Below are 25,845 nucleotides of genomic sequence, written 5' to 3'. Positions count from 1 at the left end.
ACAGATGCTAATCCAGGTTTTTACCCCAGAAGGTGTTGTTCTAACATAAGTATCATGATAAACGGGAACCAGGCCTTTTCAAGGAAGAGCACAGATGTAAGGAAATGATTTATCTTTGTGGCAAAACTTATTGTTGCTACGATGCACAGTCTGACAAATGGAAGTTCAGTAAAGGTCTCAACAAAAGAACACTAGGAGAGAACGGAGACGGACCAATGGAAAAATATCGACGAGTAATACATGAAAATATCACTCTAACTTCAAATAGAGAACAATAAACAAAATTCAGAACAATAAACCACTGTGTTGCTACGCGTGAGCAGTAAATGATGGGACTGTCCTATTTCAACCATATGCGCTATGCGCATTGTTCAGTCTAACGGTATTCATGCAGCATCACTTAATACATAGAATAAATCGTTTTACTATATCACAGTTCTTTATTGTTCACTATTGCATTTATGGTGTGTCTGTAATTTTATTCCATTTTATTTCATTTTTTTCTGTCATTTAACTTTTTCCAATTAATGAGGGCGCAAAATACAATTGGTACACAAATTAGTCAAACAATTAGGGGAACAATCTTTGCAAAGGACCGAAAGCTTAATAAACAAATTTCAAGATATCACATAATTACCCCTCAGATAATTAGGTTAAGTGAAAACCCACGCCAATTAATTTCACATTTTATTATGACCTAAAGTTTGTAACCAAAAACTCCACATGTCACATTATTACCCCTCAGATAATTAGGGTAATTAATTACCCCTTCCAATTAAATAACCTATTGTTCTCAAGTAAACACTTTATAATTACACTTTAAAATTTTTAATTAACCCCACAAAACTTCAGCCAATCAGAAGCGTCTCCCAACCTACCCCCGACTTTTGCACCAACTAAACTACTTACGCCGTTAATATCCTAAAACATGCTTAAAACCTATACCCTATCTTAATACATGTACGGAAATATACCCTAACATAATATATGCAAAAAAGCTATCTTAAAACATTCACAAAAATATACCCTATGATAATAAATGCACAAAAACTATCTTAATACATAAACAAAAAATTACCCTATCTCAATACACACACAATACATATCTTAATACATGCCTAGAACCTATACCCTATCTTAATACATGCAATTAACCTATACCCTATCTTAATACATGTGAGAAGACTCTCACTCGTGAAAGGCCGCTATATCCTATCGTAATACATGGGGGCCTCACCCCCCCTCCCCCCGGGAGGTTGGCTCACTTTTTTACCACTGTTGTCAAAAAGCAGGCCAGAGCTCCACTGTTTTCATCAAAAACAGAATAGTTGGCTGTGGAGGTGCAGGAGGCATTGTACCTAACAAGCCTCCTGGACTATTTTGACACTCAACAGATGCACCCAATAGCAATAGCAGAGTTGTGTTCAGCACAAAGAAAACCCAATTAAAAGAGTGGCATCACATCCAAACGATATTTTACTTTATTCCGGGCAAGAGTGAAGTTCAGACAATTTGTATATCTTCTATTCCAACTGACACAATCCCAGCGGTCATCTTTACGAATTCTTTGCCCGTCTCAAAAGTAGAATTAATTTTAACAGTTTCATGTAGAGCAGACACTACGCAATCAGCTCCATTCTGAGTGGGGACATCATAAGCAGAGATCAAAGCTCAAACTTGAGAAAAATGGGAAGCTTACCACGTTGTTGATTCATTGTAAATTGTTTTTAAAATCAACTAAGCTAATTTTACCCGAGAAGATCAGTATCCTGTTCAAGCATTTTGTTTTAGAAATTTTTGAATAGCTCTAGTCTACCCGTTGAACCCTCCCATCTCCACTTTAAGTGCTTATGTGGTCAGGATACCTCCTATCTTGTTTTCGGAATTCCCAATAACTTACCATTTTAGGTCAGACTTTTGACTTCCATTGAAAACTAAGGTGCTATTATTAGATTCCTAGCTTTGTTTTTTCATTGATAATGGGCAATAAAATGGCAATTTTTAAAATTTTCGTGTTACAAATACAAATCACCTTCTTGATCTAATAAGCAGATCTCTCCTGTAAAACTTCAAGTTTTAGTGTAAAAATTAAATTTTCATGCTTCGAGTCATGAATAATTCATTTTTCGGATCCTTTCTGTTTGTGCCCCCCCTTCTCCAGTACGTTTTGCGCCCTTCAGTTACAGAGCTGTTGTCATTACGTAGTATATCATTATGTAAAAATTAAGGCACATGCGTCTGGGTGTGTAAATAATATGCGCCCACTAAACTGGGGGCGCAAAAACGGAAAAGATTCCATTTTTCATATATTTTGTCTGAGGAAGTTTCTGTACCAACAGGCTATTCCCTGAGCTTATCTGCAAAAACGGGACGAGATATCTATAAACTGTGAAATTGGGATTTGCAGTTTTAGTGACAGTGTTGGAAGGCTGGCAGAACAACTTAAAGAAAATAGTACATAAGATTAGCTTAAGATAGCTTGACGAGAAGCTCTACTTGTTCAACGTATACCTGACTAGAGAAATGAAGCCTTGTAGAACAGGAAAAAACTCAGAAATAGTGATAACAGATGCCGAATTTCGAGAGCTTAAGGTCAGTCAGTGTAATGGTTAGCACAATAGGCTTGCATTTGAGATATGCTTGTTGGAATTCAGTACTGGCCAATGCACTATTGGTTGCTCCTGCCCAGATTCCTTTAACAGGAATCAGGAAAAAAACTTTAGTAGCCGGTTCTGTTTTTTACACTGTCAAAATAGTGTTTAGAAATTTCGATTTTTAATTGATAATCGTACGTTTTTTGCAACAAACGAACAGGCAAAAATACTCACGTCATCAGTTTGATCAGATATGAAGAAAACTAGTTCACTGGGGAAATGAATACTTTGTCAATCCCTATTACCAAGCACGTTATATTGTAATTCAATATGTAAAAAAATAGCTTGTGCTATTGAGGTCGCAAGTTATATGCATCTACAGAGCTCGGGCGAAGGGGGGCGTACAGTAAAAAAATATCCCGATGTCGGTCTGTTGTTTTGATGTGATTATTCCCGCGATTTTATGGCTAGTTCCGGCAGCTTTCTATTCAATTGCTTGGATTCTATTTTAGGGCGTTTTTTAAATTAATGAAAATCTTTTATTGGAGGCAGTTTTCAGTTGTAATTTAAGCTCAACTATTTCCCATCATCGCCAGCATATTTTTGTGGGCAAAAAACGTATAGTCCCCCAGTGCTGTAAATAAATATACCATAATCAGCGGGAGACAATGTTTCTTTGGTGGGGAAGGCTATAATGGGAAAGACCATAAATTTTTTTGAGAATAGCTTTTCTATCATCGCATGTCCATTTTGTGCTTATGAATCATATCTTTAATCGGGTGTTTTGACAATGAGTGACTTTCGGCGAAAGTCATGATCACATTAACATTCGTCAAAATTGTCAAGAGCCTCAAGAAAGTCACACGTGAAATCATTTTGGTCAGTTCCCGCTTGAAGAAAAGTGGTCGTGTTGCGTATCATTTAAGAAGCTCAGCTTGAAACTAAGCACATAACAAATATTGACAACATGTCTCAGGAACAGGAAAACAAAGCAGTTGAATACTCCCATGCCAACCAAGACCAATGGGGGGAGCTCACAGGAATGGATTTTGAAACGGCCGAGCGCCAATCGCCCATTGACATACCCAAAATATCAGCAGAAGTGCAAGAATACCCCTTATTGAAACTGAAAAACCAGAAGAAAACAACCTGGCAGCTTGAAAACACTGGCAACCATGCCAAAATGTCAATCACTAATGATGCAGATGTCCCAGTTCTGTTTGGGGGGCCATTTAAGGGGGAGTACAAATTCGATCACTTCATTTTTCACTGGGGCTCCGGACCAGGCGAGGGTAGCGAGCATTCCTACGATGGTGCAAAGTTTGAGGGCGAAATTCACTACCAGTTCAGTCTTCAAGGGGAGCCAGAGGAAGACCAAGATCCGACTGCAATTCTCTGCCTCAACATGAAAATGAAAACTGACGGAGGAAAGACGTCAATGATGGCAATTCAGGAGAAACTTGACCAGGTACCCGAGTACCAGGCAACAGCCGAGATTGGCAACATGGACTTCTTCAGAATCATGAACGCTTGCTTCGCAGAGTCTGACTACTTCACGTACAAGGGATCCCTATGCCACCCTCCCTGCACTGAAGATGTGACATATGTCGTCTTTGAAAAACCAGGCGAGTTCTCACAAACCATGTTCAATTCGTTCCGAGAATTCAAAAACGCTAATGGTGAAGCCATCCAGAGCAACCATCGTGAAAAGATATTCGATAGTAACAACCGAGGGGTTACACGTTGCAAGCACCCTCGACGAAAGAAGACTGAGAAGAAATCAGCAGCTGCCGAAACACCAGCAGGAGAACCCGGAGCGTCAGGAGTTGAGCCGGGAGCGTCTGGAGTGCCGCCACCTGGACAATCACAGCCGGGAGAACCCCAAGAGCCCAAGGAAAGCGGAGCCGAAGGTGAGGATGTTGAGCCAAAGGAAAGTGGAGTTGAAGGAGCAGATGGTGCCGAGGGATCGGCATACGCTGGTGCCACGGCAGCCGGTGCAACTGCTGCTGGAGCTACAGCTGCTGGAGCGTCTGCTGCTAAAGGCGAGGATGGCGAGGATGTCGAGCCGAAAGAGAGTGGTGCTGAAGGTGAAGAAGGGGCTGAGGGAACGGAATATGCTGGTGGTACTGCAGCCGGGGCTACCGCAGCCGGAGCTACAGCTGCTGGAGCGTCCGCTACTAAGGGCGAGGATGGCGAGGATGTCGAGCCGAAAGAGAGTGGCGCTGAAGGTGAAGAAGGTGCTGAGGGAACGGAATATGCCGGTGGTACCGCAGCCGGGGCTACCGCAGCCGGAGCTACAGCTGCTGGAGCGTCTGCTACTAAAGGCGAGGATGGCGAGGATGTCGAGCCGAAAGAGAGTGGCGCTGAAGGTGAAGAAGGCGCTGAGGGAACGGAATATGCCGGTGGTACCGCAGCCGGGGCTACCGCGGCCGGAGCAACAGCAGCGGGAGCTTCCGCAGTTGAGGGTGAAGGTGAGGGCGAGGAGGCCGAGGAAGATGCAGAAGCTGAAGGCGAGGGTGAAGAAGGCGATTACCCGAAAGACGAAGACGAGGCAAAAGCGGACGGCGATGAAGAGGGTGAAGATGCGGAAGAAGGGGAGGAAAAGGAAGAAGAGGAAAAGGAAGACGAGGAAAAGGAAGAGGGAGATGAGGAAAAAGATGGCGATGATGAGGAAAAGAAGGAAGATGAATATTACGATGAAGAGAAGAAAGACAGCGAAGAAAGTGAAAGCAAGAAGTAATTTACAGTGAGCAACGCTTTCCATGAACTTTGACCTTTGAACTGCTCAGTATTTCCTGGAAATAGTTTGACAGCATATTGATAGTATACTGTGTTAAAAAGATACCAAGTTTTGGTGCAAAAGTTGAATAAAACTGTGCATTCAAATTTGATACAATTTAAACTCAATAGTACGGAAATTTTGCGAACGACTCAACGTTTTGTCCTAAACGCGCACCCCGCCGCCTCAAGCCGCATAGGTCGTGGGTTATTTTTACACCCACTACCAATTGTATGCGCTCTTTTTCATAGACCCCACAAACTTACTGGTCATATAGCATACAGTCCCTCCCGGGTCGAGGTTTGGAGGTGACTTTTCTTAAGAAATGCGGTGAAATGCGGTGAAAAAAATAATTTTCACCGCGTATTTCCATCTGTTTGTGGTGACTCACGGTAAATTTTTTTTTTCTTCGCGTTCTCCATGGTGGTGAATTTTTTTCACCGCACCGCTTGATGCGATGCATTTTTTTCACCGATCGCTAGAGAGAACGCGGTGAAAAAGAATAATTCATTGCATTAAGTGGTGAAAAATTTTCACCGCTACCGAGAAAAAAGTGGAAAAATATTTAGGCAATTTAGCAACACAAACTAGGTAATCTACACAATAATTTTAGTTGCATTTGAAGTAGTTATTTAGCCCGTTCATACCAATTATTTTAAAAAAATTTCTATTCCTTTCCATCTTTGAATTAAGTAAGATCTAGGATTCTGTAAAATTCTGTAAAATTATGTAAAATTACGTAACGCCAAATAATGTAAAATCTAAGCTCTGGAACACAAAAATAGGTAAGATCAGCAATAAAATTAACGCAAATGTATGATTAATGCAAAATTATGTGAGATCTGTGCTAAATTCAGCACGAAAGTATGCAATATATACGGTAATTTTAACACTTAATTATGTAAGATCTGCGATAAATTCAATGCAAAACTAGGTAAGATATAAGCTTCGGAACACAAATTTGGGGTCTTTCCCATTATAGCCCCCCCCCCCCCCCCAGTTTAGTGGTCACATAACCTATAGCCCCCCCCCCAAACATGGTAATTATACCATAACGGGGTGGCTATAATTTCATGGGGGGCTATAATGGGAAAGACCCCAAAATTATGGCTAAGTTTAACGCAGAATTATGTAAGATTAATGTAAAATTATGTGAGATCTGCGCTAAATTCAGCGCAAGATTGTAATATCTGCGGTAATTTTAACACTAAATTATGAAAGATCTATGCTAAATTCAATGCAAAATTAGGTTAGATCTACCCTAATTTCAACACAAAGTTATGCAGGATTGGCGCTGAAGCGTAGATTTTACATAAGTTCAATACTTACAGCGGCAATTTTGCATTTTGCGTTTTTAGCATTGACATCTAGGCCTGGGGTCGACTAGTGGTTAATTATTTTTTTCACCGCATTCACTGCATTTCTTACATTAATTTGCCATAATAGTCTATGCGGCAAAATTTTGTAAGAAATGCGGTGAAAAGCGGTGAATTATTTTTCACCGCATTCACAGCAATCACCGCATTTCTTACGACAATACACCCAAAAACCTCGACCCGAGCTAAAATGCCGTAATTATTTAGAGTCGGAGGCAGTGTAAATTTGTGTGTGTGTGTGTGTGTGTGTGTGTGGGGGGGGGGGGGGGGGTGGCTATGAAGGGAAAAACTCAAAATTATTTTTCAAAACGCTTCCTGAATCTGCACCCTTGAAGTTTCCTATGTAGCTTGCTATGAACGTTATAGCGCTCAATATGGTATATTTACCATATTAGGGGCTCCAGGTAATCTGACCATAATGCGGGGGGGGGGGATATAATGTGGAATGACCACATTAAAAGCACTCGGTCCCAACTGTTTAGGGGGTTGATAATTTTGATAATTTGGTATTTCAAATGAATACGTGACAATTTTCCAAATGCCCTTATATCCAAAGCCTTTAATCGCTTTGTTCATTGAGCCGGTTACAAATTACCCATCGTTAATACAAGGACATCTTTATATATATATATATATGTGTGTGTGTGTGTGTGTGTGTGTGTGTGTGTGTGTGTGTGTGTGTCAAGGTCACTGTGACTTCTCGTTAACAAAAGCCCGGCATTATAACAATCAACCATCAAACTGGACGGAAGTAGCTGACTTCCAAAAAACTGTAGCAAAAAAACGAAGCGAAACAAAACAAAACTGAATAACATTATTAATCAAAACCGTTCCGAAATCATAAGATCTAATTAACCCCCTCCTTTCCTTATTCAATAACAATATACTTAAAAGAACAAAATAATCCTATGCTCGGTTATGATAGTTTCATATTGAGTTTAACGGGTCCATTAGTAATACTTTAACTAAACAAGGCGGCTCGTTAATGTGCGTTCGCACATGATGTTCCGACCCGAGCTCATCTACATTTTTGACTTAATTGTCAACCAAATGAAGAGATAACAAAAATAGATGTTTGACTTTAAAAAACACGTTACAAAACGTAAATACTAATTGAATTACATAATGCCATTTCTCATTACAGCGCTCACGAGATCTACCAATAAAAAGACTACGAGAAAAAACAGCAAGCAACAAAATATGCAAAAACAAAATTTTCAAGGCAGAAACCCAATATATAATTTTAAAAGCACCTAGTAACAACGTCAAAATGCAATCAGATAAAACCTTAACTCCACAAATTTAGTATTTGCGAACTATACAGCAGATGCATGTTTTTCATAATGAGATTAGGTAAAAAGTTGACATAGAGAAAAAAATGAGGTTAAAGTCAAAGATCAATCAACATTTCTTAAACCAAATAATTTCAAAAGTCTAAAAAAATCTTTAGCTTTTTAACAAAACAATTCTTGATAAATTTACTAAAAAGTCAATATGAAACTAAAGGGACCTGTATTTGCTGAAACTAAACCATAGGAATAAACTAAATACGCAGAAAATCTCAAAAAAACGAACAATTTACACAAAGACGCAGAAAATCTCAAAAAATAAAAACAATAACATAAATTATTGAAGCCATTAAAATCATCAGCTATTATCCGAATTTTATTTATTTTTATCTCAGTTTACATTTATACTCATTCAGCTAAAATTATACTAAAAGAGAAAAGAAGTTCGTTCATTTGGGCCACATTTGAAGATCATTGGGATCTGTTATTACCTGAATAAGCTAAAAGAAGAGAAAAAAGAAACACAAATACACCACTCACAATTTTTTTTATGAAAACGCATAATGTCCACCAAACAAAACATCAGTTACGACATAATATTAGTAGACAAGTTGTTTTTTGAAATTCAAGGAATTGGAGTGGACTTCTCAATGACAAGAATAAGTTGACGAAAAGAACAAAAAAACTGAAAAGTTTGAAAAATCTTGGAAGATGTATAATATCATAATTTTTAAGACTATTGGCTTTAAACTGACTGGTTCGGGTAACATCACTCATTACAGGTTTATGGGCAACAGGACAGGCAACATTAAAGGTTTATGAGACCGATCAGAATTTTACGGCTACCTAAAAATAAAAAAGCAAAAACAGCAAACTCACAAAAATTAAGCGAGAAAAGTTTCAAAGCCATTAGAGAATGAACTTTTCAGTATAAACTCTTCTATTTTCAATTAATTTTCCAACAGCAAAGTGATTGTTTCTTTTGTTACAAAATGACTTGAAAAACAACAAATAAAAATAAAGATATTAAAACCACGAAATTTTTGAGAAAAGCCCTAGTATCAAAGACATTAAATTCAATTATTTTCAACGCAGTTAATAAAACACACACTCATTTCTGCCTTGATGAAATAGCAATCATGTGACATCAATAACTCATCACAATAAGTCGTATGGCAAAGAAAAATACATCAAAACCACGAAATTTTTGAGAAAACCCATAGTATCAAAGTCATAAAATTCTACAGTTTTCAACGGAAGGCATTTAATACGTTAAATTATGCCTAGATGATGTGACGACAAGGATGTTTGTCATTCAAAATTGATCAATAAGACATTACAAGAAGTCATTGACTATGAAAACAACAACAAAAACAGGCAAAAATCCAAAAAATCGGTAGAAAATTGAGAGAAGAAAGTGTCGAAGCTATTTAAACCATAAGCTTTTTTCTCTGAAAATTTTTTCAATGATCCATTGAACGTCTTCACTAAGCCAATGGGAGCTATCAATATTAGGATACGATTTTGTAATACGATTTCAAAAGGAACCAAAATTAATAAAAAAAATCCAAAAATTATAAAAATTATGAAAACCCGTGCACCGAAGAAAAAACCAATAGTTAGAAGACAAAATCGCTAACTAGATGAATTGTTGTTGATGCAGAAAGAAATGGGTTCTGTCATTACCGAGACTGACTTACAATCCACGAAAATAAGCTTAAGATTGATTTATGTTCAAAAAAAATCAAAAAAAAAATATTTTTAAAGTCTTAACAGCCATTAATCTCAAAAGCTTTCATAGGAATTCAATGAATACGCTCAGCTATGCCACGATGTGATAACAAAGATGTTTATCATGCCTAGGTTATCATTAAGACATCACAATATGTCTTATGACTATGAAAAAAAATAACAAATACAGGCAAAAACCAAAATTTCTTTAGAAAAATGGGAGAAGAAAGTGTTGAAGCCATTTAAACCATTTTTTTTGCTCAGAAAGTTTTATCTATGATCCTTTGGACGCCTTCACTAAAGAAAGATGTAGCCATCAATATTAGGATGACGTGATAAGATTTCACTGAGACGAACTTACAGTTCACAAAAATAAGTTTATGGTTTACTAATTTTAAAAAAATTTCGAATATATTTTTTTTCAAAGTCTTAACAGCCATTAGCTGTCCACTCACAGCACTAGATAGGTTCACTTATTGCTCATTAGCAAATCTATTACACCTTTAGTCAAAAATTAGTCAAATAGTTTATGCCATAGGATTATAAAACTTTAGTAAAACCTCAAAAAATAAATCAAAATTTCATTTGAAATTACGAAATTTGAGATCCGAATCCAAAAAAACATGAACGATCCCTTTTGTGAAAAATTTTTTGTTCATTGGGCTTCATTTGATTGTAAAAGAGGTTTGTCATTAACGGAACTGCGATATTAAAAGTGTCTAGTAGTCTCTAGGTGACTTGAAAAAACAAAAAAAATTGCAACATTTTCTAAAAAAAAAGAGCTCCCAAACCTAATTCGATTTTTTTATATATTAAACTTCCCTCTAAGACTAGAACTAGTCTTTATTATCTCCTTTTGTCTATTAAAAACCTAAAATTGATTTGCTTTTTGGCGTGAAATCTAGTTTTGAACTAAATTTTTTGTAGAAAAAAACTTTAATTCGAACGAAAATTACGGTAAAAGTGAACAGAAGTGAACCAAATATCCAGTGTTCACATGAAACTTTAAACCTCGATAACTCCTCGAAAAAAAACAAAATTCAAAAAAATCTTTTTAATTTCGAATTCTACGCTGGACGAGCTTTTTAATGATACCACGCACATTTCTCTTCGATGAATATATCGGTCGGCCAAAATTCACGGAACAAAAAAAAAACCCAGTTGAGTATATAGTTCCTCCCCCCCCCCCCCACAAGTGGGGTCGGAACAATAATTATCTTGAAATAATATCTATTCATTAATATTAAACACGTTAAAACTTTAGGATACTTTCCGTTTGCGCCCCGCCCCAGCTTAGTTGGTGCATATTATTTACACCCCCCAGACGCTCGTTCTTTTTTTATATTGAATTACAATGTAATTTCAAGTGCTCTGTAATAGGGGGCTTCAAGTACTTGGGGGGGGGGTGAAAACGGAAAAGATCCAAACTTTATTGAATGAGAAAACGCAAATAGGATCTTTTCAATTTGTACACCCCAGTACGTTATGCATCCCTTGGTTACAGAGCACGTGTAATTACACAGTAAATCATTGTGTAAATATATGGCACGTGCGTCGGGGGGTGCAAATAACATGGGGTGATGCAAATAATATGCACCTACTAAGGTGGGGGGGGGGGGGGCACAAACGGAACAGGTCCCATAAACATAATAAAACAAAACTAAAACGTTAAATTTTTATGAATTGGAAGCACAAAAGTTCTTTTTAAAAAACTGATTTGCCTGTGAAATACAATATCATAGTATAGACTAATTGGTTGATCATACAAATAACGTTAATCGTAATGTGATACTTTCTAATTACTCTAAAATTCCAATTTTTTAAACTAGCTGTATTGCTTAATATACCATACGTTTTTATCTATTCCATTTTCTATGGTTCTACCTATAGGATTTTGATTTTTGATATTAATAAATATACTATAAGCATCAGCATCAGCAGAAAAAAAGCATTTATAAAGTAATATTTTCTTGGATCATTTCTGTTTGTATCCCCAGTTCAGTGCGTGTATATTAATTGCACCCCTAGGCGTACGTGCCAAACGTAATAGTTTTACAATGTTTTACCATATAATGACACTTGCTTTGTAATTGGAGGGAATATAACATACTGGGGCAAAAAAAATCACAAACCCAAAATAATTGAGTATCTCGAAACAAACCTTAACTCACCTACTAAATTTTATGTATAGCAATTACGTTATTGAACAGAACAGCATATTTAAAAACAGTATTTTCATCCAAGTGAATATTTCCATTTTCGGATCTTTTCAACAATTGCCCCCCCCCCCCCCCCCCCCCCCCCCCCTGGTACCTAGTAGAGAATCGCCACCCCTTCTGTGCTATACTTTACCACAATATTACTTGGCCTACAGTTTAGATAGCCGAATAATATTTTAAGCGCAATTGCTGACTGCTGTTCAGGGCCATGCTTCTCATGCGCTGTGGGATGTTATCCGGAATTCGCGGGTCGGTTATTGCGGCGAAGCCGCGACGCGCGCGAAGCGCACCCATCGACCCGCCAGTCGGAAATTCTTTTCTCTTTGTATTCCGGTTCGGCTAGTTGCCATAGCACCGTGTATTTTATTCTATTCAATATAACATAGTATGGGCATGCGTGGAAAGTTATTAGTCGTCTCTGATTGGTTAATAAATAGCTTGCTTAAAATCTATTCAAGAATAGCCACCCCTTTTGCAAAAAGGGGGGGGGGGCAATTGTTGAAAAGATCCCCATTTTCAATATGTTCTCTGTTGTTTTACATTAGAATGCTTTAAGTTTAAGGAAAGTATCATCAAATTCGGATCTTTTCCGTTTGTGCCCCCCAGCTTAGTGAGTGGATTTTAGTTATTGATGGGGCGTGCATTACGTACGGGGGTGGCAGAAACGGAAAAGATACGCAAATTCACTTTCTTCAGTTTTAGCTTATTTCCTTTCTGAAAATTAAAGTCAGTATATGCGATTCAATTTTAGCACATTCTAAACTATCCTTAATTGTAATAACTTCTGAATTCAAAACTATGACCTAAATACAAATCCAACACATGTCCTCCTCATTTATATAACTAGTTTTATCTATATGTTGTAAGGTCAACATTTTTTTTGGTTAAAGTTTTACAATTTTTGTTTATGCTAAGTACCTAGTATAATGTTGGTTGTGTCGGATCTATTTTTGTCTGTTCACGAAGGATTGGGTATTTTTTGTCTTTTGTTTTAGTTGTTAAGTAGTTAATATTTTTGCGATAAATTCAACATATAACATTAGCACTATATTGATATCCAAGAAGACAAATTCCAATTTCGAAATAAGGCAATGGTTGTACAATTGCAGATGAATATAAGGAGTTGAGGCCAAGTATTTATGTTTCCTGTGTCAATTATGAACTACAAGCAAACGGAACACCATATTTAGATATATTAATTAGAACCTAAAATTTTTCAAGGGTCATATGTCCAAAAAACCATAGAAAAACTAGTGAGTGAACTGAATTGATAAAAGTAAACGTGTTTGAGATGCTAATTTAAAGCAATCTAATTGTCGTCTAAACGTTTGCATTTTTTAAACTACTCCTTTCACTCAGTGGTTGTATGCAAGCGCAAATTTTTTCATATTTTTACACTTTTTTGACAAATTGATCAATTTCTCCTCACTTCAAGCGCTTACCTATATCATTGCAGAGTCTGCAGTCTGCAATGAGCCGCCTTCGTTAGGTTTTTGTGGTGCATATACGGCCAAAAAGCGTACTGACCAAGCGAAATCAGCGCCCGCTATTGGAAGGGTCAAATGCACAGATTCCAAAAATGCTTGCTGTATTAACTTTGGAATGATTACACTTTTTTGCAGACGCATCCAGATTGAACCTGTAGATCCCGCAATTAACATTCTTTCATGTCTGTTTTTTGGTTTGAATGACACAGTCTCGGGCCTTTTTTAGGACTGCATCTTCAGAAGTCTGAACCGCCGGAAATGAGTTGGTGAAAAATGTGTTTAAATTGTTCTCGAAGACTCAAAGGGCCCTCATATGTGGATGTTCTGGTCACATTTAGATTTGATTTTGGTATTGAGTGGAATTTTAGCTTATTTTGATTGCTTTGCAAGGTAGACTTAGATAGAAGTGATTATCTGACTTTGTCTTTTGAAAATCTGTAGAAAAGTGATGCGTTTTTGGAGTTGTTATCTAGGAATTGAGCGGTGCGACGATTATGGGCAAAAAGCAACCTTGAATAGTTTAGTTTGATAGCATTGAACATTCTCTTCCGAACATTGGGTGACGGTTGCTCTAAAGCAGCCCGTAAACCAGACCAGGAAGCTTCTAAACCAGACCGTTAGAAACGCGTTTATAATTCTTGTTTAGAAGAAGTTGTACTGTTGCGAGAGTTTTGTGTTGCATATCAATTTATTGTGTTAAAAGTGTGATTCATGATTTTCAATCCAGGTACTTTGTCGATTTTTTAGGCAAAATAACAGAGACAATGACACATTTGTGCAAGATTTGGTATAAATTTTATAAAATTATGTGCTGAGCCAAGAAAAATTCTTATTTGTCTAAAATTTTTAGTTGCAGATAGAGTTAGAATTGACGAAGTTTTTGTTTCAAATGTTTCACGTTCCACTAATTTATATCAAGTTCTACTTTTGTTTCAAGTTCCACTAATTTATATCCTAACCATTCAATCTCTACTTTTGCAAGATGGCATTTAGGTAGGTTTATACGAAGATTGTCTTCGTCAATTTCATCAAGACACTGATAAACCAGCTTTAATTGACCAGTTTGAGCCACGACAAACAATTAATACGTGATTTAAAAAACAATGTGTGTTTTTTGAGTCCCATTTGCATATAGTTCCTTGCTTTTTGTAATGCAGCCGGTATAAAAGTGTCAGGTCTCTAAAATATAAGTTCGTAATGTCCTGTTAGAAAACTACAAAAATCAGTAAATTCACCACTTGATATATTGAAAAAGCAATGACGAGACGTATTGGGAGCTAAATTAAGTTTCTTGTATTCGTGTTACAAATCCAGGCAATTGAAGTGCGCTTTTACATTGGCGATGCTTTGTTCCAATTAAATGGAAACGCGTTTTTGATATTGTCATTATTTAGTATCTTATATATTTTAAATGAATTTAATAATTAAGAGTATGAGACTCAAGTGCAAGCTCAACCGATTTTTCTCCAGCAAAAACGACCATGAAAGTAAAATTTTTCTGTTTTCCTTATTTTCATGATTACTTTTTTAAAATCCGCATTGACTTCTTGTTCTAAGCTAGTTGGTGTTTATTTGCTGTAGAACTTTTCGTCAAATGATGATTTAACGAATTACGTTTAAAACTTACCAGTTTTCTCAATGAAAGCAGGAAAAGCTGGAAACATTTGTTAATTGATTGATCCTTGATAAAAAATTAATATTATTGTTTCCTTTGGCCTGATTAAATACCAGACAATATATTTTTATAATAAGACCTGTACTAATCAAAGGACGTCCATCAATTAATATGTCATTCAAAAAAACAATGAATGTTTTGTTCGACTCATCGACATATAGCTCATTGCTTTTTTAAGTGCAACTGGCATATCAGTAAGGCCACAGAAACCTGTTATATTTCTATAAAAACCAGACGACTCGTCACTTATTATATTGAAATTCCAATGGCGGGATATTTCCAGATCTATAATAGGTTGGCGGTATGTTTGAAATACAGGCAAGAGAAGTAAGATTTTTCATTGTTTCATTGAGTGAACTGTTGTTTACAATTAATTGAATTGTGTCTATGAGAATGTCAATGTTTGTTACTTTATATATTTATTTTAAACTCATTCATTCAGAATTTGAGATTCAAGTGCAAGTTCAAGCTATTTATCTGTTCTTTCAGGAATAACAATTAGTTAATTGAAATTTTCATCATAAGAATTGTCTAATTTTATTCTTTTTTTCATTAGTAGTTTTTTAAGTTCTGCATTGATTTCTTGTTGTAAGTTAAATTCTTCTCGGTGGTTTTTTATGTATCGGAGTGAAATGCTTTTCTATGGATTCCTATAGAATTTTCACTTCAGTTTTCCGTAGAGTTAGTATATGATTCCCACTGAAGCTGTTTTGTTGTCAAAGAACGTACCTGTTGAATAACGATTTTTATGGAGATAGTGTCGAAAATTTACCTTAGGTTTTTTGCTGATATGCAAACAAATTCAAAAATTGATTCTTGCGACCACAAGACCATTCGTCCTTCCAATTCAGGGCTCAATTACCAAAAGGGAATAGTTTTTTATCACACACATTCCCTGGGCGGTCTAGTCCAGCAGCTTCAAATTTGGTGGCTTTTGTTAAGCCAAGCGTTCTTTATCAATTCGTTTCTGATTCTATAATTATTCTATTTTATTTTAAGCTGTGCTAAATTAGACGTTTTGTGTGTTATATGGTTCTGAAGAATGGCTGACTTGTTTGGAGTTGCTTCATGGAAAGTATAAACCGAAATTTCCTCCTAAGCGAGAACTGCAAGTTTGAAGATGACAGACAATCATTCCACTTTTGAGTTGGTTTCTCTTTCCTGCAATATAATACAAGAAACCTAATTTAGCAGCCAGAATGTGTTCAGTTCCTGATTTAAAAAGAGGTAACAGGCGACCAACTCAATGTTTTAAGCTATCAAAATAGGATTTGTTTGAAGGATGTTCTTTTACTATTGACGATGGGCTCCATGAGGAATGATGATTTTTGTCCAAAAACTCATAGCTGAGGTACTCAAGTGACAATTCTACAGCAAAAAAAAAAACAAATTTATCGACGATATATAGTTTTGTTTTTTTATTAAGGGAATGTTAAGCAAATGCAACTTTCTTCCAACAAGCGGATGATTGCTGCTCTACTGCAGCGTCCAAACCGGAGCAAAAAGCATAGTAATTGATACGCGTTTCCAAGTGTTGATTATAAATACTGTTTACTGTAGCGAGTGTCATATGGTCATATGTTTTTATTGTGTGATTCCAGAGTTTCAGTCCATATAATTTTTGTCAATTTTTGATAAAAAATGAAAAAGAGGATACAATTGTGCAAAACTTGGTGTGAATATTACAAGATACCCAAAAAAAATTAGTTGAGTAAAACTTTTAGCTGCTGATAAATCTATAATTGATGATGCTTTTGGTTTCAATTTCTGTAAAAAAAATTTTGATTTAAATTGTATACAAACCGTCCAATTTCTATTTCAGCAAGATTAACTTCAGCTAGGTTTTTACAAAGATTGTCTTTGTCAATTTTATTAGTACGCCCGTAAAACAACTTTGTTGATGAGCGTTTGAACCACGCCTAACATTTAGTATGTCATTTAAAAAATGACGATTGCTTTTTGTCTTATCGCCATATAGTTCGTTGTTTTTTGAAATGCAACTGGCTTATCAGTCGGGCCATAAAACTTATAAATCTACAATAACTAGTAGATTTAGCACTTGATATTTTGAATTAGGAAGGGCGAGAAATTTCCGGATCTATTTTAGGCTGGCTGTATGCGTGTTTGAAATCCAGTTATGAGAAGTAAGGGTGAACTGTTGTTCAAAATTTTGTTGAAGTATGTCTATGAGATTGTCGATGTTTGTTATTTTACAGACATTTGTTAAATTCGCTTATTGAGAAATTGAGGCTCAAGTGTAAATTCAGCCAATTTTTCTTTTCTTTCAGCAACGAATGAAGAAATGAAACTTTTATCGTAAGATTTAACTAATATAATTTTTCTTTTTCATTAATAGATTTTTCAAGTTCCGCATTGTTTTCTTGTTGTAAGTTAATTTGTACTCTGCGTCTTTTTGACTTATAATATTGAAACGTTTGTTATTGATTCATATGGGATTTTAATCATAGTTTTCTATGAAATGTTTTCTAGGGGTTCCCGCTTGGTGTCAAGAAAACGTACCTGTCAAACATATAATTTTATAAAGAGAGTGTACAAAATGTCCAGTGTTTTTCCAATTGTGTACAAACTTTTTTATAGTTCAGTTCCTGCGAACAAACGACCATCGGTCTCTCTGATTCAGAGCTCAAGACCACAAAAGGAAACTGTTTTCTATCACACATAATCTATAGGCGGTCTCCGCATAATATTCCACCAGCTTCAAATTTCTGGCATCTGTTAAACCAAGCGTTCTTTAACAGTACATTTCTATTTCTACAGTATTCTCTTATACCTCGGGTTGTACTAATTTAGACGTTTTGGATCTATTTTGATTTTGGGGACAAGGTTGATTCCTTTGTTGACGCTTCCTTGAGAATGTAAATTGAAATTTCCTCTTAAGCAAGAACTGCAGGTTTAAAGATGGCAGGCCATCGTTCCAATTTTGGCATAGATTGCAGAGATGGTTTATTTTTCCCTGCAATATAATCTACGAGGTCCGTTTTAGCGGTCGGAATGCGTTCTATACTAGAAACAAAGGGTAACTGGCGAACAAACCAATGATTTAAATTAATATAATATGATTTATTTGAACAATGTTCTTTCATTATTGGCAATAAAGCTCTACGATGAAAGATGACAGCAATTTGTTTTCCAAAACTAACATTTGAAGTACTCAATTGACAAGACTACACCGAGAATGTCAAATTCATTGACGACATATCGTTTTGCACTTTAATTAAAAGAATGTTAAGCAAATGCAACTCTCTTCAACCAGTGGGTGTTTGTTGCTTTATTGCAGCTCTCAAAGAAGAACACGAAACTTTGCATTTGATACGCTTTTCAAATTGTAGATTATAAGTGATGTTTACTGTTGCGAGCGTCATTTCTTTTTTTTGTCAGAAGTTATGTCAGATGTTTTTGTGTCATTCATTATTTTCTGTCCATGTAATTTTGTCAATTTTTAAATAAGCAACAATAAAGATGAGAAAATTGTGCAAGACTTCGTATGCAATTTACAAGATAATGCACTGAGCCCAAAAAAGTCTAAATTGCTTCAAATTTTTAAATGTAGATCAATTTATAATTACTGATGCTTTTATTTCAAGTTTAATGTTAAACTTAATTTGTATCCTAACCATTCAATTTGTATTTCAAAAAGATAAAATTTAGGTACTTTTTTACAAATTTTTTCTATGTCAAGTTGATCAAAACACTGGTAAACTAACTTTAAACCATCAGCGTTTGTGCGACGCCTAACAATTAAAACAACATTTGAAAAAAAAAAATGAATTTTTTTAGTCCTATCGACATAAAGTTCCTTGCATTTTGTAACGCAGCTGGCATATAAAACCCCGACTTTTTGAAATGAAACTGACGTATCGGTAAGGCCAAAAAATTTGTTATAAACCTATAAAAAATCAGAAGATTATTTTTGCGAGTGTCATATCCTTTTTAATGTGTTAGAAGTGTGATGCAAGAGTTTCAGTCTATATAATTTTTGTCAATCGTGTGGTAAAATATAGAGATGATACAATTGTGCAAGACTTGGTTTCAATATTACAAGATACCCAAAAAATTCTTTAGCCGCATAAAAATTTAAGATAGATTTATAGTTGCTGATGCTTTTGTTTGTTTCAGGTTTTAAGAAAAATTGACATAATTCGTATACAAACAGTTCAATTTCTGTTTCAGCAAGATCAAATTGTGGTAGATATATAAAAAGATTGTCTTTGTCAAGTTTATTAGTACACCGATAAACTAACTTTATATGATCAGCGTTTGAACCACGCCTATCAATTAGTAAATCACTCAAAAACCAATGATCGTTTTTTTGTCCTATCAACATATAGTTCGTTGTTTTTTGAAATGCAACTGGCATATCAATCAGGCCATTAAATTTGTTTGAACCTTCAAAATCAGAAGATTACTGTTGAGAGTGTCACATCTTTTTTATTGTGTTAGAAGTATGATCCAAGAGTTTCAGTCCAAATAATTTTTGTCAATTTTGTTGTGAAAAACGAAGATGATACAATAAAGCAAGACTTGGTTTCAATATTACAAGATACCCAAAAAAGTTTTGGTTTCAAAAAATTTCAGGTTGCAGATAGATTTATTGTTGCTGATGCCTTTGTTTTAAGCTGTCACAAAAATTGACCTAATGTGTATACAGACCTCCAATTTCTCTTTCGCCAAAATCAATTTTTGTTAGGTTCAAACTAAGATTGTCCTTGTCAACTTTATTAGCGCACCGTTAAACCAACTTTACATGATCAGCGTTTGAATTACGCCTATCAATTAGTATGTCTTTCGTAAAACTATGATTGATTTTTGTCCCATTGACATATAGTTCGTAGTTTTTTCACATGCTACTGGCATATCAGTCAGGCCATAAAAACTTGTTATAAATCTATATTAACCAGTAGTTTCACCACTTAGCATATTGAAATTGCAATGGCGAGACATTCTCGGGTCCTAATTAAGTTGGCTGTTTGCGTGTTTTAAATCCAGGCAAGAGAAGTGAGATTTTTCGGGGGATTTTGTGTTCAAATATAGTTGAATTGCGTCTTTGAGACTGTCATTTTCTGTTGTCTTATATCATTTGAATGAGTCTATATTTTTATTGTAAAAATTGTCATAGTTCCTCGTTTTTTAATTTTAGTTTTCTTACGTTCTGCATTGACTTCTTGTTGTAAGTTAGTTTGTTTTCGATGAATTTCCCAATGTATCAAATTGAAGTGTTCGTCAAAGAACCGGGTGGTACAGTTGTACCATAATATGATGCCATCTGAATAGTTTTTAAACGGATTCGAGATAGAATTCCACATCATCAAAATAGAGCTGTATCTGTAATACTATTGCAGAATAGAAATAAAAGTGGTATTCCGACTCTTAATAAATATAATGGATTTGCACCTCGAATCCAACTTCAATAATCTACTACGTACTCGTGACTCAATCACATATCTCCAAAGCAAGAGGTATCACATGGCGCAGTCAGCAGTCAAAGAACGTGTTCTTCTTGGAATCGAAACATTTTGGGAAAGACCGACTTTCAACCACCGTTGAGATGGGAACGTTGGCAGAAAATGTTGAAGCTGGCCATCCTTGCTAAAGAGGGTATTTCGATCGATATTCTTCGTGAATTTCCACCGAACAAAGTTACCCTTCCTCCTGAACCTATCTACGAAGCAAATGTTGAAAATAGCACGGTCCAAAGTGAATGAGATTGCAAAATTCGCAAAGCTCAGTAAGCGTCAAAAAATTGAGCTAGCAGGAATATTCTTCGGTGATAAACCTTGGAAGTTTTGTGACAACAAAGCTGTCTCGCTCACCTATCTTAACCTCGCCATGGAAGGACGTCAAATATTTGGTTCCCAAGAGACAACTATTCAAATTGATCGGATATCTACAAAGGATCTTTGGGAGAGTTTAGATCAGGTTTTCACAAAAAAAAACAGCGTAATATAACTTTCAACCGCTATACATTCCTACCTCGGAAACAATTGAAAGGAGAACCCGTCGGGAAGTTCTACGGTTGTCTAAATGAACTGGCCTTGAAGTTCTAAGGTGGTCTCTGTGAACTGTCCTTGATCTGCGATCTGGGCAGTCATGAGGAATTCATCAGTCGAGACGTTTTCATAGGGAATATGCAAGACAGTGATATTCAGAGAGAATTGTTAAACGAAACGAGATCGCTAAAAAGGCTTTGGAAGTGGCAATGAATATCGAAATGGGCATTCAAAATCAATTGGAGATGTCAAGAACAGGTAGCTATTCAACAGAAAACAAATGAAGTCACGACTCCGTCCATCAGCAACGTACAAAGTTCTTGGAATCGATCTTGACCTGTATCAAACAATTTCACCAAAACTACAATTTGTCAAAATTGTGGCTATGGGTGGTCAGCCACTCATCAACAAAATTGCCCTGCTCGCGGAAAGAATTGCAAAAACTGTGGAACTGCAAACCATTTTGCAAAAATTTGTAAAAAATCTGAACAACAACTAAAGCCAAAGCCCAGCGTCAACGATGTTGATGATACCATCTCCAATGCAGCGACGGTGGGTACCTCTGCATCCACTGGAGAGCAGGTTAATCATATTGATAGATTCCTTCAAAAACACAGTATCTACGATGCAAAGTACGATTCTGATTATGATGACTTTGATGACAATTGTGTTGCAAAAATCTCCACTAATGACAATATCAGAGAGGTGGAGCCAGTGAACGTAAACATTTGCATCGGGAATACCAATACAAAAACGTTTGTGGATTCGGGAAGCGTTTGCACTAATATTAACAAAAGTCTTGCATATGCTGTAGTCTCGGATCGTCAAGAGAGCTTTTAGGTACAATCGCCGGAGATGCACGACCTCAAAACTTTCGCAAATGACTTAATCAAAACTATCGGAGTAATCAAGGCTGCAGTCAAATTTAGCGGTTGGGTAGCTACAGACGTTAATGTGACAGTTGTTGAAGATGGTCATAAACCACTAATTGGACGAGACCTTTTTCACAATTAGGTCTCTAACTCACTCAGACTAAACGAGTCACAAATATTGATCAAAAGCAATGCTTAATTAAAAAACAAACTGCATTTGATTTTCCTGGTCTTATCTGAAGAATTGGTAAATCATTTAAACTTTCAGTTAACTCAACATTTCATAACAATTTCACACCTACACTTCATAAAGGACCTAGAGTACCCATTAATCTGCAACTATTAGTTAATGAAGAACTTAAAAAACTTTTAGATGAGAAACACATTATAAAGTTAAACAGTTGTTCTGATAAAAATTTAATATCACCTATAGCTATCACGGTGAAAACAGATAAGACAGTTAAATTGGCTCTCGACTCCAAAATCTTAAATAAATCTATTCACAAAAATAAATATCAAATGCCTAACATTGATAATTTAATTGACACAATACAACAAATTTTAAATACAAAGATATGGCATATTTTTCAACCCTGGATAAAATACGCGCCCTTGAAATACGCGTAGAGTCAACTTAATTTAGAACCTGTAACGGCTCGGCATTGCAACTTTAATATTGTAAGCGGCAAAGGTACTGGTATAAACCGCTTTATTACTGGATTTTACGGATTAACTGATATGCCAGCGACCTTCCAAAAAGTGATGGAGTATACATTAGTTGGACTTGATAACACTCATTGTTTTCTAGACGATATTATTTTTGTTAGCTGTAGTTCCAAAGAAGATCATTTAAAATTAGTTTATAAATGTCTCATGTCTCAAAAAAATAGACGAGGATAATCTTAAAAAAAATTTATCAAATTGTCATACTGCCAAAACAGAGATAAAATGGTTGGGCTATAAATTTACTCAACCAGGAATCGCACTTGAAACAAAAACAGCTGCAATTTCAAATTTAACAGCCCCTAAACACCTAAAACAATTACGATCATTTTTAGGCTCTGTACACTACCTTGGTAAATTCATCCCTAATCTTTCCCAAATATGTCATCCACTTCGAGCTTTACTTAAAAAGAACACAAAATTTGTCTGGAATGATGAACTTGAAACTCATTCCCAAATGATTAAAAAATAAAGTAGCAAATGCAACAGAAAACACACACTATAATCCACACTTGGAAACCCGGATCAAATGTGATGCATCTAGAGCTGGATTAGGAGCAGCATTAGAACAGCCTTCACCAATGGGTTGGCATACAATTGTATTCACTTCTCGTTTCCTGAAATCTAATGAGGCAGGCTTAAGCAATAACGAATTAGGTTTATTAGGAATTGTGTGGTCAGTTGTCACTTAAAGACTTTAAGTATTACTTATTTGGAAAATCATTCACAGTCATTACGGATCATCGGGCATTGCTTTCAATAATGAAAGAACACAGATCTAACAAATCTTACAATTTTACTTTAACCCGTTGGGTGGATCGATTATTATCTTTTGATTTTAACATTAAACACATACCAGGTGCAAAAATGGCGCTGGTAGATTATATTTCCCGCCAACCAAATCAAGAAGCAAAAGTTACAAACAAATAAGATGAGGAACTTGCGGTCGCAACAATTACCCGCAATCTTGATGCAATTGTAGCAGTTTATAAAAATACCACACCACAGAAGTGTCAATCACAGCACTTTATCAGCGTTAGTCACACACATTCAACACGTGCCTCGAATCTTCGTCCAAAAAAATATTCCAATTTGCTTTCTGCCTTAAATTACCATACAACTGAGTTGCTTCTTAAGAACACTGCAAACGCAGAACATTTCCACCAACACAAAAATTCAACCATGAGCAGCTGAAAATCTAACCCGCAAACACCACCAACACCTGCAACCGGCAAAGTAACATTTCAATCAACGCCCAATTCAGCCGTTCACTCCACACGCTCTAAAATTAGTGACCAGCTTCCCCGAATCTCGAACTCTCGAAGGAGGAAGTAATTGAGAATAACTTGACTCAATTGTTCACTAAAAGCTTCCTAGCAGTATTGACCAGTAAAGATGCCGTCTTGAAGGAGGTGAGGGACTGCATCCTACAAAATGATGCTCTAAGATGCAAAGAGGTGACCCCTACCTCCACTCATATTGGAGGGACCTGCACGTCCGTTCTGGATGTATCTGCGTGGACGAACGTGTGGCAATTCCACACTCAGTTCAGGATGCTGTACTTGAGTCCCTCATCCATCCCGACAGTTGGGGTACGATTACCCTCGGGCAGTATGCATTCTGGCCTTACATGCATAGAGAGATCCTGAATAAGGCTGCACAGTGCAAGCCTTGCATTTATATTGGTAAAAATCTAAAACCCGTCGTTCCGGCGTCAAAATGGCAACCTCTATTAAATTGTTCCGAACCTAATGAAGAAATACAGATTGATTTCGGAGGTCCCATTACAAAAAAAAGATCAAGATATACATTTCCTCACATGTATTGGCCGTTTTTCTAAATATCCTGCCCTAGAAGTCTTTGATAAAACTAATGGACCTAATGTAATTAAATTCCTAGATGGATATATTCAAATACACGGTGTTCCCCGAAATATTAGATTAGAACAAGCACGTTGCTTAATTGGATAAAAAGTAGAAAAATAATGTAAGCAGAACAATATTAACATTATCACTGCCACTGCTAACGATCATAGAGCTATTGGATTAGTGGAGCGTTTGATACAAACAATTAAAAGGCGTTTAAGCTGCATGAAATTTGATAAGAGAAATAACACATTCACTATTAAAGAAGCAATAAAGTCAATAGTATATCAATTTTATATATGTAAACAATAGACTACAAACGTAACACTTTTCCAAGCACACTTTGGAAGAAAGCCAAACACACCTCTAAGTCACATTAGCACAATACCATAATCATCGAATTTCTCATATGAAAATATTCTCCACCTCTATTTAGACGCTGACACAGTCCCTGTGGAAGACTACTTGGATGATAATGGCTGGGTGACTGGTGACCGAAGCCACATTCTCATCAAGAAGGTTATGACCAAAGCTCAAGTAGATGCAGGCAGGAGACACAACGGTGATAAAAAACAAATTTGTCTCTAGATTTATCCTGCATCTTAAATTGACTAACCCCATACCACGGACAGAGCAATCTCTCGAGCTCAAGTTCGCTAGGAAGGTCTCAAAACGCTCTAAGAAGGGTTTGAGAGGGCTTTGGGAGACATTAGCCCCAGGCAGCACAGATGTGAGGAAGTCGCCAACAACAACCGCAATCAAGGAATCTGGCGTACCTGAAATCAAAGTGCGTAATAGCGACATTGCCAAGTTCCGGACACAAGCAAAACAAAACACCGAACTTTGGCAGTATGCACAAATACGGTCCCTCCCCTACGGCAAAACGACTGAGGAAAAGATTGCCCAGCATTCTAAAGAATTATAGAAGAAGAATCGGGGAGACATTAAGATTCGACACCGCCCAACACAGACTGAGGTTGCTTCTGGCATTTCCTCTGCTAATAGCAAGATTTCCAAAACCATGTCATCCAGAAGGCCTAAGAAACCCCAGCAGGGACAAGTCGTTCACGTCAATCTTCGGTAACCCTCAACAAATCTAATGCTTCGTCAGTTGCTGCATCATCAGTCACCTCATCAACCGCTTCTACAACAACCTCAAAGTCAAAACGGACCAGAAAACTTCCTGTATATTTTAGTTTCGAGAGCTCAGTATGCTCAGTCAGTGAT

General features: G+C 36.4%; 2 protein-coding genes across 2 annotated transcripts in view; one reads left to right on the top strand and one right to left on the bottom strand.

Moving 5' to 3' along the window:
- Positions 1–25,845, bottom strand: part of LOC142348129 (GPN-loop GTPase 1-like) — a 393,281-nt gene that overhangs the window by 74,206 nt on the left and 293,230 nt on the right. The gene's annotated exons all lie outside the window — the stretch shown is intronic.
- On the top strand, positions 3,447–5,524 carry LOC142348126 (uncharacterized). Its single transcript, XM_075399309.1, has one exon. It carries the CDS (start codon positions 3,562–3,564, stop codon positions 5,332–5,334), a length of 1,773 nt encoding a protein of 590 aa, XP_075255424.1. The 5' UTR covers positions 3,447–3,561; the 3' UTR covers positions 5,335–5,524.

This window comes from Convolutriloba macropyga, chromosome 10, assembly GCF_964194025.1.
Source record: "Convolutriloba macropyga chromosome 10, txConMacr16.3, whole genome shotgun sequence".
Taxonomy (NCBI): domain Eukaryota; kingdom Metazoa; phylum Xenacoelomorpha; order Acoela; family Convolutidae; genus Convolutriloba; species Convolutriloba macropyga.
This window is presented reverse-complemented; position numbering and strand designations above follow the sequence as displayed.